The sequence below is a fragment of the Paramisgurnus dabryanus genome, chromosome 10 (assembly GCF_030506205.2).
Source record: "Paramisgurnus dabryanus chromosome 10, PD_genome_1.1, whole genome shotgun sequence".
NCBI classification, from domain to species: Eukaryota; Metazoa; Chordata; class Actinopteri; order Cypriniformes; family Cobitidae; genus Paramisgurnus; species Paramisgurnus dabryanus.
This window is the reverse complement of record NC_133346.1, coordinates 3,240,694-3,257,531: the sequence shown is the minus strand read 5'-3', so window position 1 is coordinate 3,257,531 and position 16,838 is coordinate 3,240,694. Positions and strand designations below refer to the sequence as shown.

At 33.9% G+C, this 16,838-nt stretch overlaps 3 protein-coding genes across 6 annotated transcripts in view; 2 read left to right on the top strand and 1 right to left on the bottom strand.

Annotated features, from left to right (window-relative positions):
* Positions 1-761: 761 nt before the first annotated feature.
* On the top strand, positions 762-5,934 carry dusp26 (dual specificity phosphatase 26). The gene is made up of 4 exons (XM_065257791.1): positions 762-1,033; positions 1,853-2,054; positions 2,574-2,785; positions 4,042-5,934. Exons 2-4 carry the CDS (start codon positions 1,876-1,878, stop codon positions 4,242-4,244), a joined length of 594 nt encoding a protein of 197 aa, XP_065113863.1. The 5' UTR covers positions 762-1,033; positions 1,853-1,875; the 3' UTR covers positions 4,245-5,934.
* Positions 5,935-8,847: 2,913 nt separating this feature from the next.
* LOC135739494 (RING finger protein 122) lies at positions 8,848-12,482 on the top strand. Of its 2 annotated transcripts, none has more exons than XM_065257801.2 (6): positions 8,848-9,096; positions 9,305-9,475; positions 9,929-9,974; positions 11,743-11,784; positions 11,866-11,948; positions 12,118-12,482. In XM_065257801.2, the coding sequence occupies exons 2-6, from the start codon at positions 9,366-9,368 to the stop codon at positions 12,230-12,232; spliced, it is 396 nt and encodes a 131-aa protein (XP_065113873.1). In that variant the 5' UTR covers positions 8,848-9,096; positions 9,305-9,365; the 3' UTR covers positions 12,233-12,482. The 2 variants fall into 2 exon arrangements, with proteins under 2 accessions (XP_065113873.1, XP_065113872.1); XM_065257800.2 differs by having other exon boundaries at positions 9,326-9,475; positions 12,118-12,479.
* Positions 12,483-14,860: 2,378 nt separating this feature from the next.
* zmiz2 (zinc finger, MIZ-type containing 2) overlaps positions 14,861-16,838 on the bottom strand; it is a 40,331-nt gene continuing 38,353 nt past the window's right edge. For all 3 annotated transcript variants that reach the window (XR_010530793.2, XM_065262896.2, XM_065262902.2), the window contains exon 19: positions 14,861-16,830. Coding sequence is in view for 2 of the 3 variants with exons in the window: in XM_065262896.2 (XP_065118968.1) it covers positions 16,723-16,830 (108 nt within the window). In the remaining variant the exon portion in view is untranslated. The remainder of the gene's footprint in view (positions 16,831-16,838) is intronic.

Genomic DNA, 16,838 nt, shown 5'->3' with positions numbered 1-16,838 from the left:
TTTAGCATCCTCACAGCTAACAATTTTTGCTTTCCAAAACGTTCCCCGAACGTTAGTTTTTGGTTTCCAAAACGTTATTTTTCAAGGTTTGTTTCTGGTTAGCCATGATTTTTTTTTTTAACAGAACTTTATTTTGTTATGTCTTTTATTTTGAAGTCTTGGTTAAGTTGTTATGTCGGTTTTGTATTTTTCTGTATAAGTTATTTTTAGGTTATTTTAAAAATAACCACCCTGCAATGCTACGGGAGCGTTGATTTATGGTTCCAAAAATAACCATTAGAGAACGTTATGTATAAGTTATTTTTAGGTTATTTAAAAATAACGATATATGGTTGCAAAAATAAACCTAAAAAGAAAATTCCCAGAACATTACCAAAAGATAACCAAAAACTAACGTTAGGGGAACGTTCTGTGTTTGCTGGGCTATAGTATGAATATAATACACTAAAGTAATATAATACTATAATTTTATTTAAAAAAAATTAAAACCCTCCTCTATTATGCTGTTAAATAATAATAGCGTTACATAGTTCCTATTAATTAGCTTATTACTAGCTTATTACTATGTGTAGTTTACCTATTTGTTAAAGCAAAATGTCCAATGCTAACTAAATGTCCGATTTACTGTCCAGTAAATGTCCATTTATCAACCCTTTTATGGTAGAGTCAGAAAGCTCCGACATTTTCTGGATGCTGTGTTGCCCTGCAACATCTGCAGCATCTGCATGACTGTGACCGCAGGTGTCTCGTCATTAGAGGGCGCTATACTCAGCACGTATTTGACATGGAGTTCCCTATTACCATTGCAATATTTTAATATCGTGCATTTATTTACCATTGAGCCGACCTGCAATGAAACCAGACAGTGTAGGATGTGTCGCATGGATGTTGCGGTGTGAATGCAGCGGTTGGGTGAAATACTAATGGCATGCACGTGTGCTTCCGCAGATATGGGAATCTGAAATAATACGGGATATACCAGAAAACGATTTGAGAAAAGATTTGGGGTTAAATCGAAAACCGCTTCTATAAGGTAAGAATCCACGATTGAAATGATTGATTTGTTTTAATTTAACGAATAAACCCTATTTAGATATTTATTGTATTGTGTGGGTGATGTATGATGAGATGTTATGATGCGAGTCACTCCCTCATTTGTACTCACACACACAGATGTGATCTCTTGTGGATGAAGCATCATTTGCTGCCATTGAGGACGTGCTGTTGTGCGCGTGCTGTGTTTACCCTTTAATTTATGCTTTAAATTGTTTATTTTAGGTCCAAAACAGTATTTATTTGGAAATTGTAGGCACGACCTCTTTAATTATTTATTTACATCCGTAATTTACAAAAAAGCTGTTTACTTGATAACGTAGCTTTGGGATTTTCCATTTATTTTTTCCTTTTCTTTGTTTCAATTTTTTATCTACTTTGAAAAAAATAAAGTAACTTTCGCAATATTTAATGTTTCCTCATATTAAAATATGTAAATGATTATAATAATTTCTATTGTTTATATGTGACCCTAGACCACAAAACGAAAATATCTGAATGTTGAATAAATAAGCCTTCCATTGATGTATGGTTTGTTAGGATAGGACGATATTTGGTCGAGATACAAATTCCCAAAATCAAAATATTGAGAAGATCACCCTTAAAGTTGTCCAAATGAAGGTCTAAATATATATTTGACTTATATACTTAATATCCTAATGATTTTTGGCATAAAATAAAAAATATATAATTTTGACCCATACAATGTATTGTTGGCTATTGCTACAAATATACCCGTGTGACTTAAGACTGGTTTTGTGGTCCAGGGTCACATATTTTTTATTTAATTTTTTTATAGAGTTGTACTTGAAGTTACCGAGGATGGCATTCATGTCCAGATTGTCCCGGTCCAGAAGTAACTCCAGGTCCCCCAGCAGAAGAGGTTCGGATAAGGGATATCCCATGCTAACAATTTCTGAACTTGAACGTCTGCTGTGCACTGGAAAAACTGCCTGTAATCATGCAGACGAAGTGTGGCCAAGACTTTACATAGGCGACCAGTGAGTAGCTTTCGATTTGTCCTAATATATAATTTTTTTATTGTTTTTATTTTATTTTTTAAAGAAAAGTCAGGATCTATGTGCAGATAAGGAAGTGGTTAGGCATGGAAACATGGCAATACATAACACAGCACATTACCAGGAACAATAACTAACCAAGACAGCTGCAACATGAGGGCTATAAATACACAGACTAATATAGCTAAACAAGAAACCCCTGGAGACAATGAGGATGGTGAAACTCAAAAGACTACAAAGACCATGACATAGAACTACAAAACCAACATTAAACAAGACTTCAAAATAAAAGACATAACAAAAACAACATAGACAAAACCCTTGCAAAACTACACTGTCAGACAGAAATGGTCCTTGGCTGTCACTGGGGCAGTACCCTTAAAAAAGTACCAATATATACATATAGGTACTTCCTCTTTTTAGGTGAACTTTTTGAAAGGGTAATTTTTCTATACTAACAGTAACTGTAAAATGTCCTGTGTATTTTTTCTCTTTTTTCAGAGACATTGCCTCAAACCGTAAAGAACTTGTAAAGCTCGGGATCACACACATCCTTAACTGTGCCGCGAGTAAATGGAGACGGGGGGCAGAGTATTACTCGGGCATGAACATCACATATCACGGCATTGAAGCCCACGACTCGCCCGCCTTTGACATGAGTGTTAACTTCTACCCCGCGTCTGAGTTCATTCACAGAGCTCTTAGCACTGGAGGTGAGATCAACCAACGCTTTTTCTTTCAACCTAAACAAACTGAACTCTTTCCCCGCCAGCATTTTTGAAAAAAGTTGCCAGCATTTTTTAGGATTTTACAAAAGTTCGTGTTTTATAATTTGGGTAAGAGCGCCATCTAGTGGATAATAGCGGAATATGGATTGCCCTAAAAACTCGTCATTGGCAGAGAAGCATTTTCTCTTAATTGACGAGATAACTGTCAGTGGCGGGGAAAGAGTTAAAGGTGCATTGTGAAACTTTTAGAAGGATCTCTTGAAAGAAATGCAATGTAATATACATAGCTATATTAGCAGTGGTGTATAAAGACCTTACATAATGAACTGTTTTATTTTTATTATCTTATAATGAGACGTTTAATCTACATACACCACGGGTCTAATTACATTGAAGTCGCCATTATTTTTCTACAGTAGCCCTAAGTGGACAAATTGCTGTATAGTCCAGTTTTGACGATGACGTATTTGTCCTGTGACCCGACAGTGTTAACGCATTATAAGTAACGTGCATTACGTAATAATATTACTTTTCTAAAGTAACACATTACTTTTTTAATGTACACATTAATTTTTAAGTGACTTTTTTTAAAAAGTAATGAGAGTTACCTTTCATTTTTATTATTTATATTTTTTTTAAATGTACTGAATTAAACTGAATGTAGTCACATAGAATTACGCACTCTATACGTGCGCGCAGGAACAGTTCAAGTCGGAAACGGAAATGGCAGAGCATTTTTGCGATGGAAATACGCAATTTCTTAATGCAGGACTTCTCATTCATAAAAACACCTGCAATTGCTGAAAGAGATCAAGCCTCAGCAAAGTAAGAATAAGTAACGCAAAAGTAACGTAAAAGTAATGTAAGTATTACTTTCCATGAAATGTAACTAAGTTACGCAATTAGTTACTTTTTTAGGGAGTAACTTAATATTGTAATGCATTACTTTTAAAAGTAACTTTCCCCCAACGCCGTAGCTTCTCTATGCGTTTCGAAAGGGACGGTTGAGCTGTGGACTGAGCCATTGGTTGCAATTCACAATCTTACCACTACATGCCGCTAAAAGTCCCACTTTGCACTTTTAAGTTTTAAATCTTTTCACTGACAAATTTTTAGGTTTTAAATATAGACATTGGGTGCCACACATATATACGCAGATACAGACACAGATGTACCATAGCAAACCGAAAAGCTACTACGTAAATTGTGTCGTTCATGAGAATATATCTTTTCTTTTGTAGGAACTGTACTTGTACACTGTGCTGTTGGAGTAAGTCGATCTGCCACGTTGGTGTTGGCCTACCTCATGATTCGCCAGAACATGACATTAGTGGAGGCTATTAAAACAGTAAAGGATCACCGTGGCGTCACTCCGAACCGCGGTTTTCTCCGCCAGCTCAGTGCTCTGGACAGCGTACTGCACGCCAGCCGCAATGCAACATAAAGCCGCCGGTAGCTTTTGAACTTCTTTCCGACCTTCCTGGCCCAGGCATTGACCTACAGTCATGTATGTTGTATGGCAGCGGAGTTTATAACTGTCCTCCTGTGGTCAGTAGAAATGCCTTATTACATCAGGACCTTTAGAAATCTGCATAATGCCTTATTCACTGTAAACATTTGTTTGTGTGGCCACTTCACTGAAATCTTCCAGTGGTTTTTTTAACGTTTTCGTTCAAGCTGATGTCTCAAATGATGAGGCTTTTATAAAATATTCGATTTTTCTGTTCTGTGGACTGGGTAAAAAACATTTATGCTTTGACATTGAAGGACAGACCCGAGCCATATCTACTCTGGAAAAAGTGTGGCGGTACCCTTTAAAAAAGTACATCATTGTACCTATAGAGTATTACACTGTAAAAATTTGTTTTCACTTACATTTTTAAGTATAATCAACTTGGATTTAAAAGTCATTGCTATTTTTTATATCTTAAATAGTGATCAGTGGCTTTAAATTGAATTAGCTTAACGTATTTCAACTTTATTTTATAAGTTACAGCAACTGATCACTAAAAAATGTAATTTAAAATTACTTGTAAATAAAGTTGCTTATACTTAAAAATGTAAGATGTTTTACAGTACCTTAAAGGTAAATATTTGTACCAAATGTAGACATATCTGTACCTAAATTGTACATATTAGGACCTTTTAAAGGGTACCGTCCCAGTGACAGCTTTCATACCTTATTTCTGGGAGTGTAGAGATCAAAATATCACACACCTTTCATTTTTTATATTTTAAAAACTAAGAGGTCTTCCTTTCTTAAATTAGTGCAGTGTTATTGTGATGACATCATGATTATGTATCAAGTGTTTGTTAATGGATATCATGTAGCTGTTCACATCATCACACTAAACTAAACTAACCCAGACAGTATGATGTGATCGAGATGATCAGTTAATGTTTTCCCCGTGATATCAAACATTATTTGTGCGGTCAGTTTCGTCAGCTCATTCTTTTTTGTTTGAATTATCGTGTGTGCTATATGTTGTCTGTATTATTAACACTTTCAAAGCTTTAAAGTGAAGTATTCAACATATCTAAATGTATACACACTGTCTATGGTATTGAATTATATGGTAGCTACACAAATTTCAGCCTTCTTGTATTAACAGATCCAGCAATCCTCGAGTGCAGTACACTTAAACTGTAGCTAAATGAATTCCAGTGATGTATTATTATCGTCTTTCTGTACATTCGTATTGGGGAAAGCTGTTTATTGTATTTATTTGTCACAATGTATCACCACACTGTATATATAATCATTCTGCAACAGCTTGGACTTCAGCTAACAACTGCCAGGACCCAATCCACAATATGTGGATCAGAACTACACACCAGTTTGTGTCTTTAAAAAGTGACACTTTAGTAGCTTAGAAATGAGGTCTACAAGATCAGATGTGTAAAAACTGGTGAAACCAAACTGAAGGAAACCCTTAGTGAAAAAAAAGGTTGAGTTTTTGGTGGGAAAGAGCAGTTGGACAGATGATGATGATGATGATGATGATAAAATGTGCAGTTTGAAAAATAAACAACTTTGACATTTACTTTAAGCCTGAAAAGCAGCTAAACATGTATCAGTGATTTAATCAAAGACAAATGTAGCTTACAATACTGTATGTGGTCCAAATACCACTGTTAATATGAATAACAATATTAAAATGTTTTGTGTACATGTCTCTTTGGTTTTTGTCTGATGAAAAAATGTGTGAATGATCTACCACAAAAATAATCAGTCAACCCAAAACTATTTCCACAAGTATTCATACACCACTTATTAAGGTTTAAATGTTGCATTAGATCAGTGGTTTTCAAACTGGGGGCCGCGAGATGGTGCCAGGGGGGCCCCAGTTTTATGACATTTTATGAAATACATTAATTTATCATGAATTAAATTAAACCTAAAAAAATAAGACTACTAACCAAAAGCACTATACTTTTTGTATAATTTAATGTTTTTTTTATTAAAATGTTGAGTTTTAAAACAGTTTTTTGTCACAAATTTTCTATGGGGGGGCCGCGAAGGAATGCACCATTCACAAGGGGGGCCACACGCTCAAAAAGTTTGGGAACCACTGCATTAGATAACAAAATAGCAAACCATGTTGCATTTTCAAGAAGGACAGGGACACATTTGAAGCAAAGATATCATATGGCAAAATAAATATATATATATATATATATATATATATATATATATATATTTAAATATATTTCAAAATATTGTCCAACAAATATATATGCTGAAATATATTTTGAAATATGTTTAAAAAACATATTTTTCACTGATAATTTTTTTTGGCTGTATTTATATTTTGAAAAAAAAATGTAAAAAATAAATACATGTTAAAGCAACAAAAAAGTTTATGTATAAAATGCATGTCGCATTGGAAGAAAAAAATTTAAAAGGTTAAAATTAAATATATTTTTAACTTTATCAAATTAACATATATTTCAAATATATGGAATATATTTTTGCCATATGGGATGTAAAAGCTTGACCTTGAAACACATTTTGGTTAAAACTAAATATATTTTCAAATTCAAAAAATACATTCAATTGAGCATTACATTTTACAAAATGTGTTTAGCATATATTTAAAATATATATTTTGGGTTGTAAGGTTATCAGTTACTAAACACTGGATAGTATTTAAGCACTTACAGGTATAGACAATTGTCAAAAAAAGGTCCCTAGCAGTCACTGAGGCAGTAAAAAGGTCCTTTTGTCTACCATTTAGGTACAGATATATATACATTTGGTACCTTTGAGGTACTATTATAAACTCTTTACGTCCAAACGTACTTTATTAAAGGGTACCACCTTAGTGACAGCTATAGGAACCATTTTCCCATCCATTCCGACCATTCCAAAGTTTTTCCTTACTAGAGGTCAAGATAGTAAGTCAGTGTAACTGAAGTGTTTGTTCAGTCAGTCTGACATTATAATGACTCTGGTATCTATGCTTTTAAAGTTTGTATAGTGAATGTTTTGTAGTAAAATTTTGCACGAGGATGTTAAATGAACTTTCTTTACATGGAGAGAAGCAGAAAATTCACACAGAACCACTAAACTCTTTCTGCTGCTTGTTTGAGAAAAAGCACATTTGGTTGACACCCAAAACATTTTGTGTGATTCAGTAGGATTAAGCGTGCAACTGGGTAATTATAATATACCTTTTTGGCAAGACCAGTTTTGAAAGACTTTATATGATAATTTAAAGAAGTTTGTCTTTGCTTGTCTTGAATCAATTATTCACTTAAGATAAACTAAACATTGCAATGCTGTCTAATGTCAAACTTGTTAGCAGGGTGTGAAAAAGTCACTGCCTTAGTCAACAACTGGAACATTTCTGTCTAAACATGTCTTTTAAAAGGACATTAAAAGAGACAATACTTTAAAAGCCAGCAATACAACTTATTCTGATAAAAACACGCATTTCAAAACATATTCTTCTAAAACTTTTTAAAAATGAAACAAATGATTTAGAGAATTATGGTTGATAAAATAATACATAATAATGCCCATACAGCAAAAATAATAATAATAATAATATTAATAGAAATAAATACATTTTGTAGAAATTAATGCCCAATTGAATATATTTTTAAACTTGGAAATATATTTCGTTTTAACCTTCATATATCAACAAATATTTCAAAATGTATTTCAAGTGCAAGCAAATTTTACATATGGCAAAAATGTATTCTTCACCAAAAATATTTTAAATATATGCTAAATACAAAGTATATGTTTTTAAATATATTTAATTTTAACTACTTTAAAACAGGTTTGTAACAAAGTTTTTCTTCCAATGTGACATGAATATATTTCCTTGGATTGAAATATATGGATGGCTAAATATATTTTTAATGCTTTAAATATATATATATATATATATATATATATATATATATATATATATATATATATATATATATATATATATATATATATTTAAATATACAAAAATAGCCACAAAATATATCAGTGAAAATTATGTTTTTGTAAACATATTCCAAAATATATTTAGCAATTTAGCAAATATATTTGTTGGCCTTCTTTGTATATTTTGAAATATATTTAAAAATATTTATTTGCTTGTGATAATAACAACTAGCAAATTTAACCAGTGATGGGCTAAATACAAAGTATATTTTTTAAAATATATTTAATTTTAACCACTTTAAAACAGGTTTGTAACAACGTTTTTCTTCCAATGTGACATGAATATATTTCCTTGTATTGAAATATACGGAGGGCTAAATATATTTTTTAATGCTTTAAATATATATATATTTTTAAATATACAAAAATAGCAACAAAAAATATCAGTGAAAATTATGTTTTCGTAAACATATTCCAAAATATATTTAGCAAATATATTTGTTGGCCTTCTTTGTATATTTATTTAAAAATATTTATTTGCTTGTGATAATAACAACTAGCAAATTTAACCAGTGATTACAAGCAATTAAATGTCTATTAATCATTATGAGATGAAACTGATGTGAGTAGCCCCGCCCCCTTACCCTTGGGCGGGGCTTAGGATGCTCTCGTGCTTTGTGAACGTTTGTGATTGTCTGTCTCTTACATGATTTCATCTTCACGATGCGCACCGGATATTATTAAGATAGTATAAACATATAATATTTACAAAGTCGTTGTTGTACATATATAGTTCGTGATCATCTGAGTTATTTAGGTTAAATGTTGGTCCGTGAGAATAAAGTGATTTGGCATCTAAACATCTTTAGTATGAAGAATAAACACTGAAGAGTCGATGATGATAATGATGGTGAGCTTTCTGTTTATTTACATCACAAAACTGTCTTAATTTATCTTGTTTGTCTATTTGTATATTTAATTCTCATCATTAGATTTTGACAGCTTTCTACGAAATGATTTTGCTTGATTATTAACAAAAATACTGCTTTATTTATTATTTACTTTTTATTTGGAATCATCTTTAAAACTTGATCATCTGTAGGCTATAATATGAGCAGTTTGTTATCTTCTGCTTTCAGGCTTCTTTATTCTCAGGAAATGATTGATATTTAAAGCACCATGCCTCCAGTAACCTCTCAGGAACTTCCTCTAAACATCTATGTGGTCATTTTTGGCACTGGGATATTTGTTTTTGTTTTAAGTGTGATATTCTGCTGCTTTTTTATAAGGTACGTGTGTTAATTTCACATTAAATACATGATATGAATAAATAGTAAAGCATTTAATCCTGAATCTATTTATTTATTTAATAAACTGCTTGCTTGATGTGATCATTGTACTGTAAATAATTCCTCTGACAGATAGACAGTCACAGAGCACAAAGGACTTCCTGTGGCCTCGTGCACTTCCTATTAAAACAATTCAAGACCAGATTGTATCTCTGCACTTTATGTTCACAATGCTATTTTTGGCTAAAGGATTTTGGTTATGTCACACAAAATACTGTGCACCCCCATGTTTTTTTTCCAATGTCAATTCAGTTAAGTGGAGAGGAACCCTGCTTTGATTGGCAAATAAGTAAAGTTAAAGCAAAAGCAAAAGTGTTTTTTCCCACGACATACAGTATGACATCAAATCAGCAGATGGTTGTTTATGATTTGTGTGTCTCTTTTTATTTTCAGTAAACTGAGACATCAGGCACAGAATGATAGAGACGGTTACAGCATGGTGAGTGTACAATATCTGATACAGCAAACACACTTAAAATGTCTGAATGTCATCACACTACGTACTAAAATATGAAGCTAACTAACATCTGCAAGCCAATTATCATTTTGAAGAGTAAATCTATTTATAAGAATTGTAAATTGTGTACTTTAAAAGGATTAACACTTCAATGTTTAAACTAGATGGATGCTAAAGTTTGTAGACAAACGTTATGTTGGCTTGACAAATCCTGGCCTGAACGTTTAAAACAGTTAGACAAAAGTTCAACAGGTTTGACGTGGACTTTTTAAGAAATTTAGTTTAGTAGTGTAGCTAGCTGGCTGTTTGTTTTAGTATAAAGCTTGTATGATTTAACATACAGCTAACATGATTTAGTATGAAGTTAGCATGATTTAGCATGAAGTTAACCTGATTTAATATGTAGCTAGCATGATTTAACATGACGTTAACATGATTTAGCATGAAGTTAACATGAAGTTAATATGATTTAAAGGGGACATGTCACAATATTTTTTTAAGATGTCAAAAAAAAAAAAACTTTGGTGTCCCCAGAGCACATATGTGAAGTTTAAGCTCAAAACACCATATAAATAATTTATTATAGCATGTTAAAATTGCCACTTTGTAGGTGTGTGCAAAAATGTGCCATTTTGGGTGTGTCCTTTAAAATGCAAATGAGCTGATGAAGTGCAAACACTGATCTCAATGATGGTGGTTTGTTGAAATTGAAACTCAATTGTGCTGTTAACTATTTTCTCTCTGCACTAAATGGAAGTGCTGTGATTGGATAGTGCAGATGAAGGGGTGGTATTATTATAATGAGAGCTCCTTATGACATCATAAGGAGAGCCAAATTTCAATTACCTATTTTTTCACATGCTTGCAAAGAATGGTTTACCAGAACTAAGTTACTGGGTTTTTCCTTTTTACATTTTCTAGGTTGATAGAAGCACTAGGAACCCAATTACTGCACTTAAACATGAAAAAAGTCAGATTTTCATGCCATGGCCCCTTTAACATGAAGCAAGCATGATGTTATCATGATTTAGCATAAAGTTTGAACATGAAGTTAACATGATTTAACATATAGCTAGCATGATTTAAGCATGATGTTGTTAGCTATATGTTAAATCTTGTTAGTTTTGCATACAAAATAAAAGTGTGTTTTTGAGTAATATACAGTATGTGTGTGTAAATATTATGTATATATAAATACACACACATACATGTATACATTTTAGAACATTTTTATTGTAGCCTATAGACCGTTTCATCGGATGCACGTGATACACGTCTGGATCCGAACCTTACTTCCGGTTTCGTTTTTTTTAATGGTCTGACTAGTTGCTAAACTGATCTCTTGAACAAATGCCTCGTCGAAAATAACAAATGTTTTGGTTTCCTAGGTAATCTATGTGTTGTTTTTTGCTTGTTATATAAATAAACTACGTTTAAAGAACTTTGTTGTTATTTATTCTTAGCGGAGTTTACCGGAAGTTACGTGCGGACCGCGACAGCCGCTTGTTTATGTTGTTACTGCTGAAACCGTCTATATAATTTTTAAATTGATATATAATTGAATGTGTGTATTTATATATACATAATAATTACAGCATACACACACATATATTATGCAAAAACACACTATTATTTTGTATGCAATTAATCGTTTGCCCACCACTAATTTAAATTTGATGGCATTTATTTATTATCGTTTCTGGATTTACTCTTTTTTTTAAACGTGTATTTACTGTGTTTTACTTTACAGGTTGTTTTCAAAGATGAAACAACGACGTTACATACAGACGTGGTAAATGTTTTTACCTGTTTGGAAGTTTTGAAAACTCTCAACATATCGTCCCAGTTTTAACATTCTGATTTTCCCTCTCAGTTAACATGCGCAGTCTGCTTGGAGGACTTCAGGACAAAAGACGAGCTTGGAGTGTTGCCATGCCAACACGCTTTTCACAAAAGGTATTTCCATTATTATGCTAATTTCACTTTTATAGAGAAGTCTATGCAGCTGTAGATACACACAGAAGACTGTACAATTGTATTTGTAATACGTATTTGGAAATGCAAAACCCAGAGACCCGAAGTATCATTGCAACAATTTTTATGCCTAACTTAATGTCTACTGCAGGTGTTTGGTGAAATGGCTGGAAGTGAGATGTGCATGTCCCATGTGCAATAAACCCATCAGTACAGCTCTGGCCCAGACGCACAGCCCAGGAAACCTTCTGGATGAATTACTTTAATCCTTCAGCGAAAAGACTTCATGCAGGACACTCAAGCAAAAAAACATATTCTGCTTATTTGAAGCACCGCATCATTTGTAATGTTTATATGTCAAGTTTAAAATCAAAATGTTTACATACAATTTTCTGAGGTTTTTTATATGTTGTGTTAAAGGGGACATATCACAAGACTTTTTTAAGATGTAAAATAAAACTTTGGTGTCCCTAGAGTACATTTGTGAAGTTTTAGTTCAAAATACCATATAAATAATTTATTATAACATGTTTAAAATTGCCACTTTGTAGGTGTGAGCAAATATGTGTCCTTTTAAATGCAAATTAGCTGATCTCTGAACAAAATGGCAGTGTCGTGATTGGATAGTGGGCGGTACTATCCCCTTCTGACATCACAAGGGGAGCCAAATTTTAATGACCTATTTTTTCACCACACTTATTCCGTCGATGACATTCGCAAACACGACGTGCAAGCCATCGAGCCTGTGGGTGGAGACGTCACAAGAAACTATGTTATGCATATGAAAGTTTAACAGTGTGCCAATGTATAACAGCACAAAAGGTCATAGGTTGGAACCCAGGTAACAAAAAAATGTGTATAACTTGCACAGTAAGTCATTTTGGATACAAGTGCGTGCCAAATGCATATAAGTGCATAGATAATGACTGTTCAAACATATTTCCTAGAAAACCCATACACATGCTTTAAAGGCGGGGTGCATGATTTTTGAAAAACACTTTGAAAAAGGGAGTCAGGCTGACTACCAAAACACCCTTGTAACCAGCAGTAAGGGGCGTGTCTACTAACCGACATCATTGCCTAGGTTGTGTGTGGGGCGGGTCTATCAAAAGAAATGTCAAATGTCAACATTGGCTTTCAGAGATCATGCACAAATATGCCTAGAAAATCGCAACTTTTAATTTTCTGTCAGTCTTAGTACACGACGTAACTACAGAAGAGTCAAGTTTTAAATAGGAAAAAAAATATCGAAACTCTTTGGTTATTTTTAAGCGTGATGCTAATGGTCTAATCAGATTCAATGGATTATGCTAAGCTATGCTAAAAGTGCTAGCGCCAGACCCGGAGATCAGCTGAATGGATTCAAAAACGGTAAGAATCAAATGTTTAACTCTAGGGCAGTTGGAAAATGAGCATATTTTCAAAAAAAGTGGAATGCCGCTTTAAAAGCAACTAACCAGCAGTCTTGGGTACAACATCAGCTCTCAGCTTATTTCAGCAATAATGAATGCAAACCTATGAATGCAAACTTTTTGGTCAGATCAGATGAAATCTGTTAACCTTAACCCTTTAACTGTCAAAAGTTGATATGCGCCTTTAAATTAAAATAACACACTGCAAAAAAATTTTTTCAAGAAAAAAAATCTTAGTATTTTTGTCTTGTTTTCAGTGAAAATATCTAAAAATTCTTAAATTAAGATGCTTTTTCTTGATGAGCAAAACGACACAACAAAATAAGTCTAGTTTTTAGACAAAAAATAACAAATTTAAGTGATTTTGTTCATAAAACAAGCAAAATAATCTGCCAATGGGGTAAGCAAATTTTTCTGAATTTAGTGTTTAAAATGTTCAAGATTTTTTCGCTTACCTTATTGGCAGATTTTTTTGCTTGTTTTGATATTTTTGGTATAAAAACTTATTTTCTTGGGTCGTTTTGCTCATCAAGAAAAAAGCATCTTAATTTAAGAATTTTTAGATCATTTTACTGAAAACAAGACAAAAATAATAAGAATATTTTTCTTGAAAATAATTTTTTGAATTATTTGGTCTAGAAACAAATCTTGGTTTCTTTTTAAAGAAGACAATTTAAAGTTTTTCCACTGAAGTGTCTGGAGTTTTGAATACTAAATGAAAAAAATGATTAAAAAAATTTAAATAATGCAATAACGTATACATTTAATATTTAAAACCCATAAAAATGAAAATGTTTTACTCCCAAAATGCTACAAAAATAAAGCCAAGTCTCAACTACTTCTGATCCAAATTTCAAGGTAAAATCTCAAACAATGAGGTTTAATGAAAAAAAAAGGTTTTGAAATATAAAAACTACATTCTTAGAGCTTTCCAATGATATACAGTTTGTCAAGATATGTAATGCCAAACGTCCCACCAGTGGGATAGTTCACCCAAAAATGAAAATTCTGTATTTTTTTACTAACTCTCCATCGGAGCATATGAAGATGTGGTACCTCTGATTGCCAAGCGCGCCGTCCAATCAGAGACGGCGGAGATGAATAAATTACCACAAGATCTTTTGACTGACGTCTCGATTAGCCAACTGGAGATGGCGGACATGACGTGTCAGCGAATTCTATCCAATATGCGTTGAGGGCGTGTACCAGCGTTCCTGTGAGGAGTGCAGGTGCTCAGTGGCCAGAGACTCAATCCGCCATTACTGCCTAGCACCGTTTAACGGATTATTTTAAAGATATTTATAGAATTTAGCAGACCTAATAGTGCATATAAGATTTTAAATGCCAAATTTTAAGTCGTGAGCGCGTATAACACACGCACCTTTGTCCGGCGGCCACTCCTCCACACAGGCGTTTCCCGCCCGTTCCGCGTTTCGACACAACGCGGTGCTGCTCTTCAAAAAACAAGCCAATGAAACTCAATGGGGCTTAAGTCTTTACTTACAAAACATAATGGAAATATTTCACATCCTTAGAAAAACAAATCGATTTCAATTGTACATGTTTTAATCCAATTGATAGAACGTAATGATCCACCAACACGTGACAGTCAAACATCTTTTCCAACAGTTTGATCAACAAGTGAACGCGACATGATGCAGGTCTCCAAGCTTCCCATGGTCATAGATCTTAGATGATGATGAATTCATGTTGTTTTTCTCTTTCTAACAAATTCATAAACTCTGCTAGTTAACACAGAAGAGAGACAGAGAGATGCATACAGGCCCATCAATTGTCTTTATAATTATAATAACAATTATTATATAATCAAAAGATAAAATTGTATGATACACAAATGACTTTAAAAGGAAAAACATAAGCACATATCCAACAACTCCCGGTGCTCCCTGTATTGTTAATATACAAACTGCACTTTGCTAACAGAGAGTGATGATAAATAAAATGAGACAAGACACGACAGCAGACTCATCTCCATCCATCGAGAACATGAGTATTGAATGAGAACGAACAGGGGTAATAAACAGCATGTCTGACACCAGCTCTTGTCATAGTGTTTAAAATGTTCATTTTTTTCATATTATTATGGGGTTAAGAGAAAGTTCACATCTGCAACAATAATAATACTATATCTGTACATATTTCACATGAATCCCAATGTATACCAATGTTTGCAGGTATAAAGTCAGTCCGTTTCCTGTTAGCTACCCACCCAGATCTGTCCGAGCAAAAACTATGGGAAGATTTGCGCCAAAGTTGTGTGCGTTTGTGTGTTTAATAACCTGTCTACAAGTTGCTACAGGGCTGCCTGCACTTTCTGCATGGTTTCGAAGTCTTAAATGCGGTCGCATTTCATTTTTATACCATATAGCAGCCTAAAGTCTCTCACTTGCATATTTAAGAGGCAACTGAAATGCGAGTGAGGGGTTCGAATGGCATCGTAGAAATCCGTAGACCTTGTGACCCGAAATTCACAAGGAGGAAGACTTTATAAAAAAAAATAGTCGTCAGGGGGAACAGACAGGTTTTTGAAAGCAGGGTGTGGTATAAAAGTTTGTTTTTGTGCCAAAACACACACTAAGGGTGACTAAAGGTGTGCATGTGTGTGTTACCTAAAACGGATTCATTGCCTGTTATTGTATGTTTCTGTAGGCAAAACAGTATCGAAACATCCATGTGTGCAATAAAGTGTGCATTTTTTTAATGGTACTGTCTAACACATTGCGATTGCTTCGATCAGCGTGTTTTTAGGAAAAAGGCTACACTTGAGTTTTCTTTAAGTAAAATAAATGTTACATGGAGCTATCTTTGGGCAAAAAAGCCTTCCTGTTTATGTAAGAAGTTGTGATTTACGTTATGCATTAGTAAAACTATTTTTTGTGTCACATCAGAAGTAAAACGCTTTGGCTCCGCCCATTTCTTTTTTTGTTGTCTAATTTAGATTTTAAACAGGAGCTGCAATGAAAAAACTAATGATGTCCGGACCCGTCCCACCCCTCCCCACCACACAATGTCATTTACACCACACACGAGTCAGATGCGAGATGAGGCGTCTTTCTACAAATGATCCGAGAGCGCAGCTCGTAAGAAAGGAACTTTTTCCGAAATGAATTCACAATAAAATCTTGACAGAGTTCAGCGAAGCAGACGAACGGTAACATTGTCACAGGAAAAAAGATCTCTGTTGCGCCTTCCCATGAGTCTCAAAAGGAAAGGGCGCAATTGGCTATCTGTTACACTTCCCAAACCTCCCTGCGGTGGGCCGAGAGCGTGCAGGGGGAGGCTTGTCTGTTGGACGGTGACGCAGGGCGGAGGAATGAACGGGATCAGTTGCTCTCGAACAGAGAGAGCAGGTCATCGCTGCTGTTGTTAGGAAGGTCGGGCGGACCCAAGTAGGACAGCAACTCATCTGGGTTCGTCAGTTCTGGGAGAAGCTGGAAAA

Bases quoted from the DNA above. Each gene is read 5' to 3' on its own strand.
- dusp26 (XM_065257791.1), top strand. From the start codon at position 1,876: ATGGCATTCATGTCCAGATTGTCCCGGTCCAGAAGTAACTCCAGGTCC. The intron at 2,055-2,573 runs GTGAGTAGCTTT...CTCTTTTTTCAG, and splicing joins AGACTTTACATAGGCGACCA to AGACATTGCCTCAAACCGTA. The intron at 2,786-4,041 runs GTGAGATCAACC...TTTCTTTTGTAG, and splicing joins CAGAGCTCTTAGCACTGGAG to GAACTGTACTTGTACACTGT.
- LOC135739494 (XM_065257801.2), top strand. From the start codon at position 9,366: ATGCCTCCAGTAACCTCTCAGGAACTTCCTCTAAACATCTATGTGGTC. The intron at 9,975-11,742 runs GTGAGTGTACAA...TTTACTTTACAG, and splicing joins ATAGAGACGGTTACAGCATG to GTTGTTTTCAAAGATGAAAC. The intron at 11,949-12,117 runs GTATTTCCATTA...TGTCTACTGCAG, and splicing joins CAACACGCTTTTCACAAAAG to GTGTTTGGTGAAATGGCTGG.